The sequence below is a fragment of the Melanerpes formicivorus genome, unplaced genomic scaffold (assembly GCF_026170545.1).
Source record: "Melanerpes formicivorus ecotype bairdi unplaced genomic scaffold, bMelFor1.0.p_v2 SCAF_29, whole genome shotgun sequence".
In the NCBI taxonomy this organism is placed as follows: Eukaryota; Metazoa; Chordata; class Aves; order Piciformes; family Picidae; genus Melanerpes; species Melanerpes formicivorus.
Window position 1 is genome coordinate 8102396 of NW_027142381.1, and position 24554 is coordinate 8126949.

Genomic DNA, 24554 nt, shown 5'->3' on the forward strand with positions numbered 1-24554 from the left:
ACCTGTCCAATTGCAACACATTGTCAGCAAATGCTTTGAGGTTTTTTTGGCCAGGTTGTTGTGCTTTCCACTGGCAACACATCTGAGCTGAGAAGCAAAGTCGAACTGAACCAAGGGCTGAGTTCAAGTGAGATCAGAACTCAGCTGCTATGAACCACCTGCTGCTCAGAGCTCAGTGGATGACACCAACAAAGAGGTGACCTGCACAATGTGGACCTGCTTCAGACTGAGGGCTTAGACAGAGCCTTGCAGTAGGCCAAAGGAGAACATTTTCAAACTTAAGAGAAAAGGAGATGAGTTCTGCATCCACAGTAAGCTTAAATCTATTTCTGCCTGGGTGTTTGGGCTTGGATTTTTTCAGTTTAGGTACTTCTGGGTCACACAGAGGCTGCTGAAAGCTTTTTCTTCTCTGTTGCACAGATCTGGATGTCCAGCACACAGGCAACAACTACCTTTGTGCTCCCTTTGTATGTTTTCCTGTCGCTGGGTGCTTCATGGACTCATTCACACACAGGTGACCGTTGCCAAGCAGCCAGCACTCTGCAGGGCTGCCTGCACGCAGCTCCAGGAACTGGCAGAGCAAACTCCGTGGAACAGCAGCCCAGCATCCTGCACTTTGGAGACGTTCAGCACTTGCAGAAACAGTAACAGCAGCTTGGTATTCTGAGAGAAGGAAGGAGAAGCCAAGGACATTCTACAGTGAACAGGAAGCAGGGAAGCATTAATTTAGCTCCTCACGGGCAGGGCTGCCTGTGCTCTGCCAGCTGGAAGCCGACCTGCCCATTCAGTGCTGGGCTGGCTGCCTGCACAGCACAGAGCAGGAGCTGTGCTCCATGTGCCTGAGCAACCTGCCCTGACTAAGCTGAAGATCCTCTGCTGGCTCTGGTGGGGCATCTTTTCAGGTGGGGGGTTGAGGGATTCCTCTATGCCACTACCTTGGGACCATCACAGCTTTTGCACCTAACCCAAAAGCCCCTTGAGAAGAAGGAAAATAAATGCCATGCAAGACCAGTGTCTGCCACACTTGCCCTGCAGGGCTGGGAGGGGCTAGAAGCAAGCTCCAGTCCTGGCACTGCCCATGGTAAATCACCCAGGGCACTGGAACAGGACGACATGCATGCTTGGTGCTGAAGAAAAGCCTGGTGGGGATTGTTACACTGGAGAGTTTGTACAAGATTAGCTCTTAAAAGCCAGTTGTGCTTCTTAGATTCTCCTCATCTTTTACCCTGAAAGGAGCAGGGCAGCTTGAGGTGTGTGCAGTGATTTGGTCCCACCTAAGCATTTCCAAAGGTGGAAACCTGAGTTAGGAAAAGGGAGGAACTGTTGATATATTTAGGTCTGGAGGTACTTAAAGCAGTATCCAAGCTCTCTGTGGTACCCTCCTGGAGCAATACCAAGCTAGAGTGGAAGGTAATGTGGCACAAACGATCCAGTGTGTTGCACAGGAAACAATCCACAAGAGAGGAGACAGGTCTAGTCAATTCTTTATTTGCCAGGCTCTAATTCTGCAACTCACCCACTTAAATTACATACAAATCAGTCATAAAAGTGCCTCAGAAAGAAACATTTGCTCTTAACAGGAGAGAGGGGGCACATCAAACAAACCCTTCAGCCCACCTGTGGGTTCCCCCTGTCAACCATCAGGCTGTGACCACTGAGGAAAACCACTTTTGTTCTGTACAGCAACGGAGGGAAGCTCTTCCCTAGTGGAGATGAGGGCACTTCCTCCCCTTTGAGAACGTTTCAGAACATTCCTTCCTGCAGATGGGACAGGAAGTGTCTGCTCAGCTCTGAGGTGAAACAGGTTTGAGAGGAGTTTTGATCTGCACGGACCGAGGCAAGCTGAGTGCTGCCCACCCGTGCGAGCTCCGCCGTGTGCTGCAGCAGTGAAGAGCAAGCACCGCGAAGTACCTGGCGGTGGTGAAGTGTCCTCACACTGTGAGGTCCACCAGAAGGCAGGAAGAGTCCCTTTCCCAAGTGCATTTAGACCCCTACAGATGCAAATCAACATGAAGTGGTGACTGCCAAAGCACAGAAGGTGCTGAACTGTTCCTGGTGTCTGTTTCTTCAAACAAAGACTGTGATAAGCTTCAGGTGGTGAGAAAATGTCTGTGGCCTAAGCCACTTCTTGGCACCAGAACTGCCCTTTGCTGTAGATAGACTCTGCAAGTGGGACAGCGTTTATCCACATGCTCCACCACCCCCTGGAAGAGGTCTGAGGCTGCACCACAACGCAGCCAGCTGGGTAGACAAAGTGCCAGTGGTGGCACCCTGGAAGAACAATCAGTGGAGGCTTCATATGGTGCCCAGCACCTTGAAAGAGCACAGAAGATAAAGGCATGAAAATCAAATAAACCTTGATGTAGTTTCCTGCTCAGAAAAGCACCTGGTGGATAAAGAACTTTCCTCACTCCTAAAGACAAAAAATGGAGTATTGCTCCAGTTCTGTCAAGAACATTCCCGTTCAGAACAGGACTGCTCAACATCCTACACACACTGCTGGGCCAGAGGCCACATCTTCTGCCCAGAATTCTCTGATTCTACACCTGCTGCTACCTTGCACCCTTACCATGAGGTGGGGAATCACCCTGGGTGCAGAATTTGAGCCTTACATCCTCATGACACCCTTGTGAGGTAGACAGGCATCATGGCATCGTCCTCAGGGGAGACTGAGGCATAAAGAGGTGACCTGCCTTGTGTCAGGCTCCACAGCAGGGCTGGGAGCAGGACTTGGCTTGTGGCTGCAGGTCTCTCCACCTCCCACCCACCTTCATCTCCAAGGCTGAAGGAAAAGCATCCACACACCACTGACCAACACACCTAGTCCAGCCCCAGTCCTTCTGCAGGCTGCTTCTGCTTTGGAAATGACACAAACATCCCAAAGTGCAAGCATTCCAAAGAGCACCAGACAGCTCCCACTGCTGTCAGCCAGCACAAGCCCCAATATCTGGGCCCCCAAAGTTTTAGAAGCCCTTCAGTTAGAGCCTTTCTCATGCTTTGTCTCCACTCCAGAATCTCAGAGCTGTTTAAAGAGGCACATCTGGGGCTAAGCCAGGAAATTTCACAACGGGTGTGAAGTCCTACAGGTCAGCAGCCACTTCCAGGCTGGCACTAACAAAACACTGGTTGGCACGTGAGGCCACATCCAGTGGCTGAGAGAGGGAAAGCCTTCTGGCCCTGCCAGTGCCACAGTGCAAGAAAGACAAAGCCAGCCTTTACTCAACACTGCCTGAGACATCAGGAGCCATGAAACTATGCTACCTCAGCCCTCAGTAAGGGTGTCTGGATGCAGTGAGACTGGGGAGTGAAAACAAAGCAATGGGAAATGCGTTGGATGTTGACTTAGAAGGATTACACCACATGGGTGAGGCCTGACTAAAACATAACGTGACACAACAATGGGACACAGCACAGCACAACACAGCAAAGCACAGCACAGCACAACACAGCAAAGCACAGCACAGCACAACACAGCACAACAGCACAACAAAGAATAACACAACAGAACACAACAAAGAACAACACAGCAGAACAAAGCACAGCACAGCACAACAAAACACAACAAGGAACACATCAGAGCACAACAAAACAGCAGAGCACAACAAAACACAGCAGAGCACAACAAGGAGCACAACAAGGAACAGCAGAGCACAACAAGGAACAGCAGAACACAACAAAACACAGCAGAGCACAACAAGGAGCACAACAAGGAACAGCAGAGCACAACAAGGAACAGCAGAACACAACAAGGAACACAGCAGAGCACAACAAAACAGCAGAGCACAACAAGGAACAGCAGAACACAACAAGGAACAGCAGAACACAACAAGGAACACAGCAGAGCACAACAAAACACAGCAGGGCACAACAAGGAACACAGCAGAACACAACAAAACAGCAGAGCACAACAAGGAACAGCAGAGCACAACAAGGAACACAGCAGAACACAACAAGGAACACAGCAGAGCACAGTTGGTCTCTTCTCCCAGGCAACCAGCACCAGAACAAGGGGACACAGTCTCAAGCTGCGCCAGGGGAGGTTTAGATTCGAGGTGAGGAGGAAGTTCTTCACCGAGTGAGTCATTCGTCATTGGAATGTGCTGCCCAGGGAGGTGGTGGAGTCACCATCCCTGGAGGCGTTCAAGAGGAGATTGGACGTGGCACTTGGTGCCATGGTCTAGTCATGGGGTCTGTGTTGAAAGGTTGGACTTGATGATCCTCGAGGTCCTTTCCAACCTAAGTTATACTGTGACAACAAAGAACACAGCAGAACACAACAAAACACAGCAGAGCACAACAAGGAACACAGCAGAGCACAACAAAACACAACAGAGCACAATAAAACACAGCAGAGCACAACAAGGAACACAGCAGAACAAAACACAACAAAGCCCAAGACACAACACAGCACAACAAAACACAACACAGCACAGCCTGCCCCTTCTTTCACTAGACAAGTGGCAACAGGGATTCCCCTGACCAGAGGGCAGAAGTAGCACTTAATGACTTTCAGCCCCTGCTGGAGGGCAGTGTCCAGTGGTGCTGGCTCCCAGCAGACCCCAGTGACAGGGCAGTTGCAACCATTCCACAGAGCAGCCTGCCCTCTCTTTATTGAATGTTTGGTAAGCTCTCAACCTCCACCTCGACGGCAGGTACAGCAGATCACTTGGTCACACTCATGATCCAGACACATGATCCTTAGGGTTGTGTAATTAAACAGCACTTCTGGCTCCAGCACTGCTGGGATGAACTGGAGCTGGTTCTTGCCTGACCTGAGGTGTGGCTCCCAGAAGGTAGCAACCACCTGACACCAGATCTGAAGCGGTGGTGAGACTTTAGATAGAGCTTTGGGCAATAAGGAGTAGTAGTAAGGGTCCTTTCCTTCTTTCACACGTGCAATCTTCACTGCTCACTGGTTAGTTGTGCTGTTTGCCCAGGCTGGGAACGTGTCCAGCTCAAACATAGGTCTTCCCCATGTGTTGATGGCCAGTGTGACACAGAAGACTCCAATGATGTTCATCACTATTCCAGATCTAACCTGTGAGGACGAAAGTCCAAACCAACAACAATAACCAAAGAGCAGCACAGCCAATTGCAGCAAGGCCTATTTGTGCATACACAAGAGAGGGCCATGGCCAAATAGCTGCCAGGAAGAGCCACTGTGGCCCCTGCCCTGTGCTCTCACTCAGGCAGCACACAGCAGGGCCCTGCTGTGCGCTGGACACTGCTATTTAACCAGCCCAGGAGCTTTAAGCCATGTACAAGTAGCTCTTATTAGTTAAAGCACAGCTTCTGCCCCTTCAAGCCTCTAGTTAGGAAGCCAATAATGTCTGGGTGCTGGGCACTGTGTGGTCTGGCAGGCAAACAGAGGACCAGAGCCTAGGGCAACTGATTGCTGCCTTCTGCCTTCAGCTCCAGTGGAAACAAGGCTTCAGCTGCACTTGCCAAAGCCCCAGAAGACTGCAAAGCACTGACTGCATTTTAACCCTTCAGTGTTTAACAGACTCCTGAGCTGTCTTAAAAGACTTTGAAAGACTTGTCAGTTTGTAACTTCAGCTTCATGAAGGCCATGGAGAGCTCCAGGCAATCATCCTCTTACCATATCCAGGACACGAATGTGGCCGTAGGAGAACACGATGGCGTTTGGTGGTGTGGCAACAGGCAGCATGAAGGCAAAGGAGGCACTGAGAGTCCCAGGCAGCATCACATACAAAGGATGGATCTTGACAGAGGCAGCCTGCAATCACAGTATCACTCTGGAGGTGTTGCACAGGCAAAGCACCAAGAACTTTTCCCCAGGGCACTCAGGCACTGGCTCTCTTCCCCTCCTGGTCCTTCACAAGCAGCCACACGTGCTTCAAGATAGCTTTGCCCTCCTTTCCTGTCCCACCACACTTTAAGATGCTGTTGGATTCCCTCTCACTCTGTGTTTTGCTCTATGGTATAATTTAGAGTTCTGGTCAAATTTATTCCTTGACCTTGGGACCACATTTTTTTTCCCCCAGGGTAACATAAGGACAGCATCACAATTACCAGGGCCTCACACAAGCTCTGTGGGACTCAGAACTGAAGTGCCAATTGAAGCCACTAATAGCTCAGCACCTTGATTGGGATAATTGGATGAAAACAGCCTAGAATCAAGCAGTTTCCATGTTAATAACAAAAATAACTTATGTTTGCCTCCCCCCATCATGCTACAATTTCCACTCTGCTCAGAACCACCAGCAGGACTTGCCAGGTTTTCTTTCCTAGGCTTTAAAGTTGTTCTGGCCTCCTGGGGAAAAATGACAGATTCCTAACCATGAAGCTTGCCACTCTCCCTGCTCCAAGCATAAATCCATGAGGATCCAAGAAACCATTCAAAGGCATCGATGGCAGGTGCTGGACTTTGGGTTGCTTTGGTGGGGGTTGTGTGTGTTTTTCCAGCCCTGAGGGGATGGCTTCAGTATAAAATGACCCAGAAGTAGCTGATGTTTGTTGATCTGTATGAAGAAAAGAGGCTCTGCCTTCACTTTCTCCAGGGCTGAGGGACACCTCACAGAAGGTCTGTGCTCAGAGAGGGTCCCTGTGGAGAGGCAACCTGGACCAGCTTCTTCTCCTGGAAAGCTGGTGCTCAGGCTTCAGACATATGGGCAGGGCAGGGTGGGGAAGGCTGCATTCCCACTCTCTGTTTACATGGGATGCTAAGCAGGTGTCAGGGGACAGCAGCTAAGCCCAGGACCCATTATGGCACTGCCAGATGGACTGTTTCAGAGCTGGCTTTCAGATTAACATCGGAGCAGCAATCGAGACAATAACATCAAGACATTGCTTTGCCACTGGAGACTGCCAGGCTAACTCTGACCCCACAGCTGAGAGGGGAAGGGGGTGGAGGCAGCCTTACCATGGAGGAAAAGACAGGGAGGAAGAGGGTGGCTGTGGCGACGTTGCTGGTGCACTCGGTGAAGACAGCTATGATCAGGGAGAGCACTGTTGCAATGGCCCACGGTGGGATGGACCCTAGGGGAGTCATCTGATGACCCAGCCAAGCTGAGAGCCCAGAGTTCTGACAAGAAAACAACAACTGTTTTTCAGGGAGGCTCAGGACCCCGAGCTCACGAGCAGGGCACTCCTGTTACCTGTAACATTCCTAGCAAGTGAGGCTGGGTGGCTCCTGAATTATACCAACACCGTCCAGGAAATGCAATCACCTGTCATGAGCACCAGAAGAGATTCCTTGCCAGCCAGCCATTGGTCTGAGTCCCACTGCACTGATTGTGCTGGAAGCCAGACACCTGCTCACACTGCTCCCACAATGATGGGATTGGGCTGAACAGAAGCAGTCGCTGCTGTGGTGAGGTGACTGCAAATCCCTAGCATGTCCCTCAGGAGCCCTCTGCCATCCATTTGTGATGTTTCTGCTGTATCAGTACTCTGTTCTAGGAAGACAGGCAGCAGTTGGCTCAATCTGCTCACAAACCTTTTGATGCAATGGCTTCTGATGCTCTGGAGCCTCAATAATGTATCCCTGATGAATGCAGATGAATGGAAGGCCCTAGAGTTTTCATTTGCCCCATGGTTTAAAACCATCTAGCCACCAAACTTAAATGTGAGCACAAATTCTCTCAGAGCACAGCAATGTTGATAACTAATTTACTTAAGGGGCTACAAGAAAGCTGGGGAGGGACTTTTGAGGGTGTCAGGGAGGGATAGGACTGGGGAGGGATGGAGCAGAGCTAGAAGTGGGGAGATTCAGATTGGATGTCAGGAAGAAGTTGTTCCCCATGAGGGTGGTGAGAGCCTGGCACAGGTTGCCCAGGGAGGTGGTGGAAGCCTCATCCCTGGAGGTGATTGCAGCCAGGCTGGAGGTGGCTGTGAGCAACCTGCTGTGGTGTGAGGTGTCCCTGCCCATGGCAGGGGGTTGGAACTGGCTGAGCCTTGAGGTCCCTTCCAACCCTGACAATTCTGTGATTCTAAGTCTTGCTCTGATTTAGATGCATCTTAGCAGTTATGAAGCAAACAGTATGGTCTACCTCAAGTTTCTTTCCTCTTTTGGGGGTTCAGCTGCCTTGCTGTGAATTCCTGAGCACAGGCTCCAACCATGGACTTGTGGAATGCATCATCTTGCCTGTCAAAAGCCACTGACATGAGGGTCAAGAAACCTCACTGCACACCGATTTGGAAGGTGGCTACCCCCAGTGATATTCTTCCTGACCACTTCAGTAGCAGTTTGGTTTAAATCCTTTAAACAAACCCCAGGTGGTACTGAAAATCTTCCAAGTCTTATCTATATTTCTGTTTTTTTCTAGCCAGGGCTGGGATTGTGATAGCAGAAAAAAAACCAACCACCAGGCTGCTTTTCTGGCCTGCCCAGCCAGTGAAGGTCCCAAACTACTCAGCAGGTAAGGCAAACTGAAGGAATTCAGCCAGAGCACACAAACTCCTGCAAAAAGAGAGGCACAAACATTTACCTGCCCTCCCAGTTCTTGCTAGTTTGGATCTGCCTCCAGACCTGGACATCCCTACTGGGTTTGGCTTTGGGTGCATGCCCAGTAAGCAACACAGGACTAGATAACAAACCAGGGAAGTTCGCCTTTGAGTCAGGGAAAAACAGATGTCAGGACATACTGCACTTGCATCAGCCAAAGCAAAACCTCCTCCCAGCAGCAGCACAATGCTCCAGGGCATCTTCCTCTGAACCACATTCCAGTCTAGCAGCGGGGCTGATAAAAATGGCTTTTTTAGATCTGAAGTGAGAAATGAAAAGCAGAACATGTTTTAGGTGAGAGAAGACATCCTGTCTCCTGCTCTACAAGCTAGCAGGGAAAGACCCAACAGGCAGATGCATGCTACTGAGAAACCTGCATGGGCTGAGGGTGACAAACAGGAGCAGGGACTGTTAGCTGTTCCTGCCGTGTTAGCTGGAGCTGGCTGTTTCGCAAGGTTACAATTCCTCTCTCAAATACCTTCTTCTGTCTGTTCAGGGTCAGATATGCTTGGATTCCAGCCCATGAATTTGGGTTTGTCAGCAGGAAGGATAAACAGCAGCAGGGCAATAAACACAGCAGGAGCAGAATCAGTGATATACCTAAAGAAGAAGAAAGAATGTAGCTTAGAAAAGAGGCATCTCTCTCCTGGAAGATGGCTGCCTTCCAGCACTGCAGTCACTGCTCTCTGGCATCCTCTCTGGGGTCTGTTCATTAGCAAGATGGGTCATTAGTTCATGACCGAGGTCTCTCAGCCCTGCCACAGCACAAACGCCAGGAGCACAAGAGACTGGCTGCAGTTAGGCATCCACAACCAGCCACAGATGACAGCAGCTCCAGGCAGCAGGGCTGCCTCTCTGTGGCAAAGGCAAAACTCAAACCAGTTGTACCTTAAAGAAGGATGTGTAAAGAGCTGGCTTGATAGCCCCATCCTGCATCTGGTGTTCTAAGCCACTCAGAGTGCCCAATCAATTCCCCAGTGAGTGCTAAGCCATTGCATTGAGGTGATACTGCCAACATTCCAGTGACACCACAAGCATGGAGCTCATGCAGACAAACCACTAACAGGTACTTCAGTGTGACTGAGACCAGCATTAATGAATTTCCTCCTCCTTTAGGAGGTTCAGCTTGCTCCATGTCCCAGTCCCCAGCCTCCACTGCAGCACAAGCTGTCAAACAACAGCTCAGGTGGTGATCTCAGGCACAAGAGACAGGACAGAGCCCAGCAAACACCTGAATTGAGGCCAGACTGGGGTGGGGGACCCCACACTCAAAATGGGAATCTGATTCACAGTCAAGAAGGCACAGGATGAAAAGAAAAGATCCATATACAAACTTACTTTTCTCCTTCTGGGAAGAGGCTGCTAGCCCAGCCTTTGACAAAGCCTGGGTGCCTGGAAAACCACAAGAGGACCAGCAGGACAAACATCAGGAGGACATTGAATTCAGCATAAGTGATGGGACCTAATTTCTTCATTTCTGCCTTCAGCACATTGTATGCAGCTTTTTCTTTGGCAGTTCTCTCTGTCCCACAGCCCCAGCTCTTTTTAAAGCTTTGAGAAAAAGGGAGAGGAAAACACTGTGAGAATTAACATACCAGAGGGCTTGAGAGACATGCTTGATACTCTGAAGCTGTCACTCCTGGGGCAGACACAGACTCCAGCAGAGGTCAGGAACAAAGAAGTGACAACAGTGTCAAAATATTTCATGGGGAAGATGCCAGTTCTCACAGAGGAATGGAGTCTGTGAATGGAGCCTGTCGAATTTGGAACAACCTGGGATGAAAAAACCTCCAGTTCTGATTGAAGGGGAGCAAACCAGCTCTTGCCAGCTCTCCTGGGGCTGAAATCCACAGATGTGAGATTGACAAATAAATTAAACAAGCAATTCTGTCTGAGCCTGAAGAATGTAAAAAGCTTTTGCCTTGGTGCAAGCCCCACGAAAGCAGAAAGTTTCCAGACCTCAAAAGTTGTTGTGAAACGGAGCTGCTCCCTGCTGCAAAAGCAGGAACTTGCCAGTGCATTTGTCTAGGTTTCCCAGCAGGCTGCTCTGCAGCAGCTGAGGGCTTTACACAGTGTCATGTACTTGAACCACTCACTTGAGTCCCATGAAGGAGCACTGTAACCAAAGCCAAGCCAGCACCAACATCAGAACCATGTTAGGGAATGCAAAGCCAAACCAGGAAGCAAAGTTCACAACATCATTGTTGTTGGGGTACAACCTGCAAAGAGAAAGGCTTCCTGTGTGAATGCCCAAACACCTCCCTCTAAGATGTGACACAAAACTGGGACAACCCCTGCAAGCACTCACAGGCAGCACCCACAGCCTAACCCTCTAGGAAGGCAGCTTGGATTTCAGGGCAGAACTTAACTGATTTAACTCCAGTGCATAGAGGAGCTCATGGTGGTATTTTAGGGTTCTGTAAGGCAAGCACTGCTGAAAAATATCCCACACATTCTAGGTGCCTTTCACTTCCAATATGCCTGCTCATTTATCCCAGGACAGGACACTCACTTTTTCCTCCTCCCTCTTTGCAGTAAGAGAGCAAGAATTGCCTCTCCTGAAGTCCAAGCTGCTGGCTTAAAAGAATGAGCTCAGTGTTTTAAGAGCAGCAATTTTTGTTCTTCCCTGTGTCCATCAATTGTGGCTGGAGGGAAAAACATCAACAGCAGATTTCCAGCTGGCTGTTAAACCCAACAGGCTGAGGTACTCCCACCAGAAGGAAGCAATGTTGAGGACTGTTGTGGAGTCTGCAAAATTTCCACTTAAACCAATTCCTAAACTCAGCTTAGCCAAGGGCATGTTGTGGATAACTCATTTCCTTTCCTTTCCTTCCCAACAGCATCTGTAGTTTCCACAGCCACAGCATGGAGGATTAATATTGCAGGAGAGGCTATTTCAGCTCTCTCTGCTGTGTGTAGGAGGAGTTCATCATTCTCTGATGAGAAGGGGAAGCAGAAAGATCAGTACCTCATGATCAACCAGCTGTTGGCTGATTAGCAGCAAGTACTTCCAAGTTTCTCAGGAGAACTATAACACCAGCACATAGCTGCCTAAATAAGGCTGCAGCAAAAAATGAGGCCAGTTACTTCCCAGACATTCCTCACTCTCAGTTCATGGGCTGGTGAGTCACTGCTTAGAGCTTGCAACTGAAACCTTCATTTAAGACTGGACACTTGGTCACAGAAACGGTTAAACAGTAATCTCTGCCATGAGGATAGGCTGAGGGAGCTGGGGGTGTTCAGCCTGCAGAAGAGAAAAGAGAAGGCTCTGGGAGGGACCTCAGAGCTGCCTTCCAATAGCTGAAGGGATCCTACAGGAAGGCTGCAGAGAGACTTTCCCTGAGGGTGTCTAGAGATAGGACAAGGGGGAATGGTTTGAAGCTGAGGCAGAGCAGGGTTATACTGGAGCTGAGGAAGAAGTTCTTCCATGTGAGGGTGGTGAGACTCTGGCACAGGCTGCCCAGAGAGGCTGTGGCTGCCTCCTCCCTGGGGGTGTTCAAGGCCAGGCTGGATGTGACCTTGAGCAGCTGAGTCTAGTTGAGAGGTGTCCCTGCCCATGGTGGGGAGGCTGGAGCAGATGATCTCCGAGGTCCCTCCCAACCTAAGCCATTCCAGGATGCTGTGAGTGTGCACAGGCAGCTGCAGCAGCAGCAATGACTCACTGGTTCATCTGCCCTTTCAGCACCATGTTGGGTCCTGTGCCGGTGAGCGTCGCGGTGCCCCCGATGCTGGCAGCGTAGCAGACACAGAGAGTCATCCCCTTACAGATGCGCTTCCTCATTCTCTTCTCCTCAGAAGATCTGGGGTCATCAGGGACCTGTCCATTGCTTACAGCTGGACACAAAGAGCATGACTTGGCTGGGGTCAGGTTAGGGAGGCAAAGAGCTCAGGGCAGGGTCTGCAGGCTCAGTGCTTCCAGTTTGTGCATGGCCATTTCTTTCTCAGAGGTGTCCCTAAACACTCTGGACTCCTGCTCACGAGGAACTGAAGAGAGAGGATCTGCACCATCCATTGTCCATACCAGTGCCACAGTTTCTGAGCAGTAATTTGCTGTTTCACAGAGAGGCTTACCACCAGCCAGATATTGTAGTCACTGGAACCATTCCAATACCACAACAAGAACCCAACCAGCTTTAACAGCTGTGACTATGGGCAGTAAAAAACCCCCACCCAAACCCCAAATTCTTGTCTTGCATAACTGTTCAGATCAATACATGATGTCAGTTTACATTAACCATGTCATTTTGCTGCTGTGTCTGCTGCTTAACAACCTAAGCTTGAAGTCTGGCTGGACTAACGGAGCAGGACAATGCATTTATGGCAACTGCAAACCAGCTCAGCAACACCAAAGGGTGCGTTGTTGTGTGCATGTACAACTTGCACTGGGGGGTAAAAGAAATCCTTGTTCCTTGGAAAAGGCACAGAGAACTCCTAGGTCAGGGAGTTCAGTGTGTAACAAGTTCAGCAGGATCAGCTCACTGCTGACTGGGTCCCTTACCATGCACTGAGGTGGGATCTGCTGCATTCTTTTCCTCCAGCTCAATCACCGTGTTTGTCTGCCCAGCTCCTTGTTCCATCATGGTCACATCATACTCTGTGTTGTCCATTTGATCCAGGACAGCCTGGACAATGGGAACCATCATAGCAGTGGTGGCTGTGTTACTTATCCACATGGACAGGAAGGCAGTGACTATCATAAACCCCAGCATGAGGCTGAAAAGAGAGACAGGCAGAGGAGAAAGGAGGAAAGCAAGCGGATGCTGCTAGGCTTTGTGGTCACTGCAACCCAGAGAGCAGAGCCCAGGCAGGGACGTGTATGGCACCCAGAAACACAAAGCAGGGCCGGGTTCCCTTCCAGGACAGCTCTGCCACCTTCACTGGGGGAGTCCCAGAAAGCCCTTTAGCTCTTTAGCCTGTGCATGATGAAATCTGTCATCATTTTGTCCCCAGTGGCAAGTGTCTAGAATTCAGCCACATGCTGGTTTTGGCTGAAGGACAAATAAACTCTTTCTGCTGCCAGACTTTACTTCTGGAAACTGTGCAACTGCAGCTGAAGAGGTTTCTGAAGGTTCCCTTCCCTGCTGACAGTTAAACACTGTCCCTAGGCCTCTGCTAAACTGTCAGAGGCAAGGAAGAAGAAAGGTAAAGCTCTTACAGTGCAGGTTTCACCCCAAGGATCAGCAGGACCCTCAGTGCAATCCTTTTGTGAAGATTCCAGTGCTCCACAGAAATTGCAACGATCAGCCCTCCCAAGAAGAGCATGTTTGTGTCATTCAGGTACTGCAGGCACACCTGGAAGGTAGAGAAGGTAGGTCAGGGCCCCCCACTGCTGCCTCTCCTCCATTCACTATTACATTTTGCCTTCCATCCTCGCAGAGCTGCAGCTGCAGCCTCAGAGCTACCTGCACCCTCCCAAACCCTTTATCTCCTGTTCCAGTGCTGAGCTATCTAGAGCAAGGGCCCTCTGTGCATCATGAACCTTTCTTTTGCACCCTCGGGAGTGACAGCAGTTTGCTAAAGCACCGTTAAGGGCTCAAAGTACTTTGCAGATGCTAGAAATGCTGAGCTCCAGACCAGACATCTGAGCACCTTTAGCAAGCACACCTGCTCTTACCAGCTTCTTGACCAGCAGTGAAGCTGAGCTACAGAACCTGAATACAGCCTTTGGACCACACAGCAGCCAGAATGAGCTTTGGAGGGGGCACTTGCTGGCATCATGCTCCCTACCCCGTCAGAATTATGCCTTGTGCATCTTCCACAGGACACATCAGTACTGCTGTCTCATGGGAAGGCACTGGAGGGATGCTATCCACCAGGATCCACCCCTAGAAAGAGCTCTTCCCCTTTACCACCTCAAACCCTACACCCTTTCATTCTGGGCAAAAGGATGATAGGTTGGACTCGATGATCTTAAAGGTCATTTCCAACCTGGTTAATTCTATTCTATTCTATTCTATTCTATTCTATTCTATTCTATTCTATTCTATTCTATTCTATTCTATTCTATTCTATTCTATTCTATTCTATTCTATTCTATTCTATTCTATTCTATTCTATTCTATTCTATTCTTCCCATTCCATTCCATTCCATTCCATTCCATTCCATTCCATTCCATTCCATTCCATTCCATCCTATCCTATCCTATCCTATCCTATCCTATCCTATCCTATCCTATCCTATCCTATCCTATCCTATCCTATCCTATCCTATCTTATCCACCCACACAGGAGCCCTGAACATTGCTCAACATGTTCCAAACCAGCCCCACAGAACCAGAGCACTTCCCTGGTTGGCCAAACACTGATGGGGAAGCAGAGGAATCGACATCCCTGTATCAGACTGAGCAAGTTCCTTACTGATTTAGAGCTCTGGACTCCAAGCAGAGGGAAAAACACCACAGGCATGAGGGAGGTGACGGCCAGCGGGATGACTTCAGTGCACCAGAACACAGCCATGATGATGATGACGTATGCACATTTAGCCTCCTGCAGCAGAGGGGGAGACACATGTAGGCACAGAGAACTGATTTTAAAGACAATCTACACATTGGCAGCTCTTACAACGGGCCAAGGCACTCCATTATTGTTATAGAAATGGGCAGATTCAGATTGGATGTTAGGAAGGAGCTCTTCCCCATGAGGGTGGTGAGAGAATGGCACAGGCTGCCCAGGGAGGTGGTGGAAGCCTCATCCCTGGAGGATTTTAAGGCCAGGCTGGATGTGGCTGTGAGCAACCTGATCTAGTGTGAGGAGTCCCTGCCCATGAACCTAAGATAATCCTTGAGATCCCTTTGAACCCTGACAACTCTGATTCTGTGATCTGTAACTTAACAAGTTGTGCTGAAATAGGCAGCAGAGGCACGAGGGTTTGAACTTGGTTCTTTTAAACCTTCTTCTGAAGGCACTTGGATGAAAAGCTCTTCTTAACCACAGTGTTTGTTCTGCTGCACACACACCCCCAGAATGCAGGGTGTGAGAAAAACAAACCCTCCACAACTAGCTGAGGACCCAGCGTGGATCTCCCCCTTGGCAGCTGAGGTGAGCAGGGACTTTTAGCAGCGCCAGGAACGGAGGCAAGGATTTTTAACAAGGTTTGTAGGTTTTGGTCTTTCCATTTCAACTTCATGATTTTCTCAAGGATGGCCAAAATTTCCCACTGTGGATGATTAACTTGCCTGAAGTCCTCAAGTCTTTGAAGTGTGTCCAACAGCACATTTGAGCCCATACCACTGAGTAATTGAAAGCTTCTTAACTTTTTAAAGTAACAAAGTACAACTTTTTACCTTTTCTTTTCTCCCCCTGGTGACTAAATAGCTTAGAGAGACTTAATTCCCCAAATCCTCCTGTGGTTACCCACTGAGGGGACTCCCTACCTCAGAGCTGTGGCCACAGGGCTTTCGAGGCTGTTGACCAGGCACCTCAGCAACCTCACCTTCCTCGCTTGGTGCTTTCAAAAGGGTTAGGAGAAGCAAGCATTCATTAGCCAGCAGTAAACAGGGTTTTAAAGCTGAGGCCAGAGTTCTGTCCTCCAGAGCTTGCTCCTATTTAGAGCCTGTGTTTATAGGACTTTATTCTAACACAACAAATGGGACTCTATTGCAAAAATAAATGGTGTTAGAGTGACCTTTAAAAATTGCCATGAGGTGACATTTATAAAGGGGGGGTGGGGGGGGTGGGGAGGGGAGGTGTTTTCCTTCCATTTTGTGGAGAAGCTTAAGAACCAGAAAACAGCTTTTTGAAATGTAATTTTAATTCATTTCTTCCCCCCCCCCCCCCCTTTCAGGTTTCCTGCAGCTTAACTACAGCACAAGTCCTAAAGACAAGTGTTTCTTCTGAAACCAGAAGGCATTGGATCCTGTTTTCAGCCTCTTCCCCTTAACAAACAGGAGGCACAATCTGCGCTGTACCACAATAACTGAGTGCAAACCCCACTGTGGCTAAGCTGCTGCCAGATTAAAAAGGGAGAGATGACCTTAAGTGGGTAAAACTCCCAGCACAGAAGGCCCCCTGGTTTGTGTGGAGTGGAGGGTAAATAATTTATGTGAGGTTCAAAAATACAACCATGCTTATCAATTAACTCCACCAAGCACAGCCAATTCAAACAATCCAGAATCGAGTGTACATCTGGTTCTGTACCCCTGGAGCTATCTGTGGCCCAGTAGGAACAGTCACAGAATGTTTCTTTAGTGTCTCCCTGCACAGGAGACAACAAACAGGCAAATGAGAGCTGATGCAAATGCTGCTCTCCTGTTGTGAAATCCTGTAATCTCCCAGCTGGGACTGGTGACACAATATCCATACAGATACTGGAAAAGTAAAGACATGCTTATTCCCTGGTAAGGAAATTGGCTTTCCTAGTATTGATCAAATGATTGCCAAACAGCCAGGAACACCAAGGCAGGGCTGGTTATTCCTTAGCCAGGCCAGAAGGGTTGGCAATTCTCTTTCTAAGCGTGCTGCTTCTGCACTTCTAAACACACTGAGCAACGCAGGTCTCTGAGAAGGGCTGAGTGCAGCCTTCCAACAGCTCTAAACCTCCAGCAGGCTAACTGAGCTTTCACATTTTGCCATGAAGGCTACAGGACACTAAAGATTGAGTTCCTCACTGAGTTATTCCAATCTTAGGCTGTTGTAACTCCACTGAAAGCAAAGGGGTTGTGCCATCCCCATCACTGGGGTAAGATGGGTGTGAATTGGAGGATGCTGCCTTTGAAGCCTTGTTATGGTCACTGCATAACACACAACACAGGGCTTCTGAGCGGAGAGCACCACTCAGCAACGCTCCTTTCAAGTACCTCTGAGCCCCAGCAGCAGTCACCTGGAGAACTCACAAGTCCTGTACACTGCCATCACTATTAGACAATGCAAGGCACGATCCTGAGCGAGGTCAGTTATGCAGATGTTTGTCTTTGGCCACAAAAGAATCGCAGCTAATTTGCAAGACGGGTTGGGTCCACGGGAGTCCTGGGTCCTGGCAGTGGCACAAGCCTCAGGATGAACAGAGACTGGCACAGAAGTCTCTGCAAGTTCAGCTGCCTAGCACCAGAGTCTGAAGAGCATCTGGGAGTGAAACCTGCAACACAGGCTCCTGAGATGTGGGGCTGAGGAGCTAACTGAGCTGCCCAGGAAAGTTTCAGGGACCAGAGGGCAGGAAGGATCTGCTGCAGTCCGCTGTGGAGCAGCAGAACTGCCTTGGCAGGGGTCGGGCACTGCCTACTCAGGTGGCAAAGGAGATGCAGTGACGAGGGCAGACCTGGTGGCCAGTGTCGCACTGGGTGTCTGCGGCGTAGACTTGCCTGAGGTGCCCCGAAATCCTGGGCAGTGCCCTGTGCGGCTGGCAGGACAGGAGCTGGAGGGCAGAGGGGTGGACTGCTGAGGGGCAGCAGGGCTGGGGGGCTCTTTCCCGCGGGGGTCCCGCAGGCACTTACCCGCGTCCCTACCGCGACCGGCAGCGGCAGCAGCAGCAGCGGCGTGAGGAAGAGGATGGCGAAGGAGCGGTATCTCAGCAGGGGCCGCAGGCACGTCGGGGCCATCTTCTGCGGGGACACAGGGTCAGGGCGCCAGCAGGAGCAGCGCCCGCCGCTGCCGCCTTAAGTAGCGGGCGGCGGGGCAGCGGCGGGAGGGACGCGGCGGGGGGCGACACGACCCACCCGCCCGCCCTGCCGGGGGCCGGCCGCTCCCGCCCCGCCGGGACACCGGGCCCGCCCGCGCCCTCCTGGGGCAGCGGGCTCCGTCCCGCCGGGTAGCGGTGCCAGCGCGGAGCAGCGGCGAGGGAACCGCGGGGCTGGTGCCAGCCCCGCGCCCGGCCCTGCCGGACCCTCCCTCCCTGCCCGCGGCCGGCAGCAGCCCTGCGGGACGCGGTGCCCCAGTCCCTGCCCAACACCTGGGAGATGCCCTCAGCCTGATCCAGGCCAAACAGAATCCGCCCGCCCGCTCCGTCGGACGGGCGCCGGGCCATAGCTTGGCACAGGCACATCCACTCGTGCGCTCCTGCAGACTCTCCATGGGAGAGGAGAGCTGCGTGAGGGCCATGTCTGGGGGTACCACACCAGCTGCGAGGAGGTGTTAAGAAAGATCTCCCTGCTCATAACGGCCACAGAAGCTGCCGGTCAGCACAAATTCTCATAACACAGACTGCATGCAGGAGCCGAAGTGCTTCTCCCAGGTGCTGGACTTCCAGGCGGTGCTGATGATGCCGGCGGGGGGTCACCTCTCACTCCTTTACGCAGTGATGGGGGAGGACTGAGCTGCTTTAGGGGAACGGAGAGTTAAAACCACAGCGGGGGACGCTGCAAAGCAGAGGTCTGTGCAGGCATGCATGGCTGTCTTCCACTGCCCATCTGTCAGGGATCGTGTCTCTGTGAGCTGGGTTAAAAATAACCCAGAAAGGTTAACTTGAAAGTGGTTTTGTTAGTGTCCTTTGCAGTGATCTGGTCTGCTTGAAAGTGGTTCTGTTAATGTCCCTTGCAATGATCTGGTCTACACTGGAGCCACAGGACCAGAAGCGATGGTACTGCTGAGCAGGTGGAAAGCACTACCAAGGTGGCAGAAAGGAGCAACTGGTGGGACTGGAAACTAGACTGAAGACAACTGGTTTGTGGTTGTTTTATGCTCTGCTTCTGAGGTGTCAGCAACCACCTGAAAGGCAGCACAGATCATATCTCGACAGTTTGAGCCTGCATGCTGTCAGCACAGTCTTTACCAAGCAGTTTCTCACTGAAATAGAGAATTTCAGATTCCACAGCGAGTAACAAGGGAGCTGTGACTACAGCTTGCACTGTTCGTCCTCTGCTGACCAGGGGAACTTGAGTGACAGAAGTTCAAAACAAGACACCAATGTTACTGCTCTATTTGTAAAAGCAGTGAATGTCCACTGAGGAACATAGAAGCCAACCGGATCTGGGCAGACTCCAAATCTCCAAACCTTTCGCAGCAGTCCCTCTGGGTAACTTAACCAACACAGAGGAAGCTTCACCCCAGAGCAGAGCCTGGCAGAAAGAGGGGAGCTGGCCAAAACTTGCATTCCTGTGGCCAGCCTCCAATGAAGAAAAAAAAATGGTCAACAAAGGAAAGGGACCACAAGAGAATGCAAAGAGTTGACTCTAAAGGAGTTGTGCTGAGGTTCACTTTGATAGCCCAGTGCAAAGATGATTTGCTGGCTCCCTTGTTTAAATGAGATGCAGTGTAGAAAGGAGACAACACACGGCTTGAACGTGTGTGGATAGCTTCAGATGGACTAATCCTCTGAAAAGAGACTTGCTTGCTGTACCTGGGAATGAGATCAGTCACTCTTGTGGGTAATTTAATTAGCCAGCCCACGCCTCAGTGTCCTCCTTTGGCAGACACAAAGGAAGGAGTCAATATTTCCTTATTGTGCAGAATGATTGCAAACTCACCTTCAGTGTGTCATGCAGAGTGCCTTGTGTAACACAGAACAAAAGAAAAGGGATTCAAAGACAAGAACAAGCACCTGGAGAATAGAAAACCAGGCTGAAGGATAGTGGAGTACCCTCCTCTGGTGTTTATATAGCAACTGCCAGGCAGAAGGGTGTACCTTTGGGCAGGGAAGGAGAGGGATGTGAGAAACAATGTTCTCTAGGCTTTCTAGGAACAGCTGACTGGGTCAGGGATGAGAAGATGGTGCAGGCTTCCCTGAAGATTACAGAGCAGAAAGGAAGGAGTGAAGGAGGAAAACAGGGAAGTGGCAATAACTTACAGAAAGGAAGGAGTGAAGGAGGAAAACAGGGAGGTGGCAATACCTTACAGAAAGGAAGGAGTGAAGGAGGAAAATAGGGAGGTGGCAATACCTTACAGAAAGGGAGGAGTGAAGGAGGAAAACAGGGAGGTGCCAATACCTTACAGAAAGGAAGGAGTGAAGGAGGAAAACAGGGAGGTGCCAATACCTTACAGAAAGGAAGGAGTGAAGGAGGAAAACAGGGAGGTGCCAATACCTTACAGAAAGGAAGGAGTGAGGGAGGAAAACAGGGAGGTGCCAATACCTTACAGAAAGGAAGGAGTGAAGGAGGAAAACAGGGAGGTGCCAATACCTTACAGAAAGGAAGGAGTGAAGGAGGAAAACAGGGAGGTGGCAACACCTTACAGGAGAGAGGGAGAGACCTAGGAACCACACTGAGTCCAGATTTGAAAGAAAGAAATTCTGTGTAAATCTTCATCTGAGACCCAGGTCCCAAACTAAGCAACTGTAATCTTTTAATGAATGAAGGCCAGCACTGACAAACTGCATTTGAAACTTTGACTGAAGCAAAACCTGAGCAAAATCTTCAGCAGGACCACGGAAATGAGCAACTTCTATTTCTTCACCTTTTGCTCTTGTTTTAGCAGAAGTAGGTTCCTTTTCTGGAGGTGTGCTTCAGAAAGAGAGCAGATTTGTTTATTGGGGTGCATGTGAAATATCTGTGAATGAAAAATGTCTCTGCTGGCTCTGCTGAGGAGCACTCAAACCAGTGGCAGCTACAGTTCTTGTGGAAGCCTGCTAGGAATTCGGCTAAAGCCAGGCAACTGCTGAGCAGCAAGAGCAAAGAGCTGCACTGAACTGAACCAGTAAGCTGAAAAGGTCAATTTTGACCTTGGTACTGAAGCCATCCTACCACTGCACACTTCATGTTTAAGATGCCTCCATCACTATTATTTTAGAAACCACTGGAGGTTCACATGTGTCAGTTCATGCTCCACTCTAAGAACTGGGAGGCCAAGAAGCTGACTGAATCCAGATGTTAGCACCACACATCAGTGCAAACAGCCACAGCGTGGGCAGGAGGAAAGAGACTGAGGACAAGAGAGATTCAGATTCACCTACACTCAGATAAGGAGGTGGAAAAGCTGTGCAATGCCTTGTCAAGGTGCAGGAAGGGAAGAGCATGACTGGGTGAAATGAGGGAAGAGAGCAGGTTGCAGGTTGCCAGGACTGGGCACTGCTCTACACGGGATCAGCAGGCAGGAACCAAGAGGCACAGAGGAGCATGCTGGATCTGGCAAGCCTTCCAGCTGTTCCCTCAGCCTGTGCTTACGCCTCAGATACATTTGGCACTAGCTGGATGTGAGGGTGCTGCAGGAATGGCAGCTCTTTCACACCACTTGCCCTGGAACTTCCTCTTCGCTGTGCCAAGAAGGCAGACAAAGCTTTGGCTGCTTGCTCTACAGAAGTAGTCCGACAGCCCGGCAAAAGGAAGCTGCAGAGAGCCCGCGGTGCTTGCAAAACCTCCAGCAGGAGGAGTTTTAGACGGTTCAAAGAGAGCATTCAAAAACCTCCCACAGCCTGAAATTTAGCTCAGGCTAATTGAGCACTAACTGCAGGTCTTCACGAAAGAAAGAGGAAAAAAGAGAATCCTTTCCTCCAGTCAGTAGCAGAGACCTCAGCAGTATTTACAGGGATGGATGGAAGCTGTGTGGTTTCACCACCTTCTTTAAGGACAGTAGGTAAAAGGAGCCTTTGGTTGCAGAGACTGTTCAGAAGAGGGAGACTGGAGCAGCCTTTTGGGCTACATTTTGATACCTTGATGTTGAAAAAAAGTCTGCTGCTCTTGTTCTTCTTGGTAATAAGTTTCAAATTGGCTCACAAAGGAACTCAGATCTTTGTGTTGCAAATGGACTTGGGCATGGGTGGTGACAGGAAGTGGATCCAGAAGCTGAATCAGGTCTCTTGATACCTGAATCTCCTTGTAGGTTTACTAGACACCACTGCTCTCACATTTGCTGCTGGGACACCCTGTGAACACCCTAATGAGCATCCTAATGAACACAGGCATTTTAAAACATATGGAGCACCAAGACTATGATGCAGTAATAGAGCCAAGCCCACCTCATGGCTCACTAGGATAGAATAGAATTAACCAGGTTGGAAGAGACCTTTGAGATCATCGAGTCCAAACTATCACCCAACACCATCTAATCAGCTAAACCATGGCACCAAGTGCCTCATCCAGGCTCCTCCTAAACACCTCCAGAGATGGTGACTCCACCACCTCCCTGGGCAGCACATTCCAATGGCCAATCTCTCTTTCTATGAAGAACTTCTTCCTAACATCCAGCCCAAACCTCCCCTGGCACAGCTTGAGACTGTGTCCTCTCTGCTCTGGTGCTGGTTGCCTGAGAGAAGAGACCAACCCCCACCTGGCTACAACCTCCCTTCAGGTAGTTGTAGACAGCACTGCCACTCACCTGCCCTGGCTTTCCTGCATGGTGGCTCTGGGGCTCAGTTGAGTCTAATAAAGAAGGCAGAGTGTTGTTTTGGTTTGCTGAGTCAGTGAGCAGAATCAGTTGAATGAAATGTCTGGGGAGCACCAGAGCCAGCTCAGGAGGCTGGGCCACGTATGGATCCTGGCGCAGCCACACCTTTCAGGGCAGCAGGTCCATAGATGAGCTTGACAGCGCTGTCACAGCACAGGCAGAGCCCTGCAGCCTGCCCTTTTGTACTTCAGATACCAGAGGCAGTGATGCGAGCCCCTGGAAAGAGCCCTGCTCAAAAGTGGGACGCTGCTGCAGACCGGTGAACAAAGGCTGACCTGCATTGTTTGGGTTAGTGGACAGGGACTGGCAATCAAGGTACCTCCTGGGAGGTAGGAATTCCAGTCCAGGTGGAAAAACTGGGGGTGGGGAATATTTTAGCTTAGTTTAGGTCATTTCTAAGAAGTAGCTTTTCTGATAGATCTCACTGACTCCAAACCAATCACCCCACTTCTGCTGTTGCTGGATGGGAATGGTCTGTGGCAAGGAGGATTCACAGGTAGCAGCTGATCCATTTAATTACAGATATGCAGACTTGCTGCCTCTAATTGAAGTGCTGCCCAAGCACACAAGTATAGTGTGTTTGCCTGTTTAAGAGCAGCCCATTTGACCTAGATAACTACTATTCTCTCAAGACAAAACCTCCCCTCAGATTCTTTTTAAGGCTCTTTCATCTTGCAGGCTCTGTGCAACACCCAGAGGTACAGAATGTCTTAGCACAATTCCATTAAACCAGGGCTGTAAGATCAACCCTGCCTGATGCTGAGGAACAGAAATGAAAGCAACCAACTCTGAGACATTCCAGGGCTTAGCAGGAGAAGAAGTGTCTTCTACCTAGGCTTTTGAAAAGCACATTTTAAACCCAACCAGCTCAAGACTTACCTCTCCGTGATGCTTGACTTAAAAAAGATGCCTGGAAGAGCTCTTGCACAGAAGGGTTTGCACAGAATTTAAATGGAAAGGAAATCCTTTTTCCCCCCCAGTCAGTGCTTTCCAGCCACTGCCAGCTCCCTGTGCTGCTTTAGGAGTATCTCTCAACTGAGTTCCCAGTGGAGCATCTGATATTTTTCCAAGAAAAGCTTTTGAGGCTCTGAACGAGCAGTCCTTTCTCTGCAGTCCTTTCTCTGCAGTCCCTTCTGTGCAGTCCCTTCTGTGCAGTCCCTGTGCCCAACAACTTGCTGCATAAAAGCCCTCATTATGAATTTTGAGTCAGGGGATTTCTCAGCAAATGTGTGTTGCTGGAGCAGGCTTTCTTGACCCAGAATTGCTATTTCCTGTACAGTTTGCATGAAGCCCTAAAAGCACATTCAAATGCTGTGCAGGCCAACGACTACAAAAGAAAGTGGGGAGGGGGGAAACAAAAAAAACCAACCCCAAACAGCAAAACAAAACCAAAAGAAGAAAGAAAAATCACATTAAAAATGTTTTATTCTGAACTGGCAACTCTGTAACCTCTCCCATTGCTGCCATCTCATTAACATATTTGTTCAAAAGCCTTTTCTCTGCTTCATTACATAATTTGTGTTGCAAAATCCAGATAACCACTCATTATTCCCAGGTCTAAATAATGGCTTATTTAGCCTCCTTTCCCCCCACCCACCCCCTCCTTCTTCTTCTTCTTCTTCTTTTCCTTTTCCCAGAGAAAAAAGAATGTGGAATGGAAGAGGCTTGGTTGGATGGGAAATGATCCAGACCAATTTCTGAGCTGCATCTGCTGTGCATGGCTCTACAATGCATCATGCAGATGCTACTGAATGGTTGTTCCCAACACCTCAGCGATGTAGAGGAACTGATATTGTCATCTCTATTTTACAGACTAGGAAGGTCAGCTCATATTGTCCTC

The 24554-nt window shown here is 49.9% G+C and overlaps 1 protein-coding gene across 4 annotated transcripts; it reads right to left on the bottom strand.

The window, feature by feature from the left end:
- Positions 1-1466: 1466 nt before the first annotated feature.
- Positions 1467-23748, bottom strand: SLC13A5 (solute carrier family 13 member 5). 4 transcript variants are annotated; one of them, XM_068154874.1, is made up of 13 exons: positions 23594-23748; positions 17896-18003; positions 14825-14953; positions 13623-13759; positions 12966-13180; positions 12130-12301; positions 10564-10686; positions 9806-10018; positions 8946-9067; positions 8608-8726; positions 6884-7045; positions 5600-5737; positions 1467-5038 (listed from the first exon to the last, which is right to left on the bottom strand). In XM_068154874.1, the coding sequence occupies exons 2-13, from the start codon at positions 17998-18000 to the stop codon at positions 4910-4912; spliced, it is 1764 nt and encodes a 587-aa protein (XP_068010975.1). In that variant the 5' UTR covers positions 18001-18003; positions 23594-23748; the 3' UTR covers positions 1467-4909. The 4 variants fall into 4 exon arrangements, with proteins under 4 accessions (XP_068010975.1, XP_068010976.1, XP_068010978.1 ...); XM_068154875.1 differs by lacking the exon at positions 23594-23748 and adding an exon at positions 22646-22706; XM_068154877.1 differs by lacking the exon at positions 23594-23748 and having other exon boundaries at positions 8617-8726; positions 17896-18038.
- Between the last annotated feature and the right edge of the window lie 806 nt (positions 23749-24554).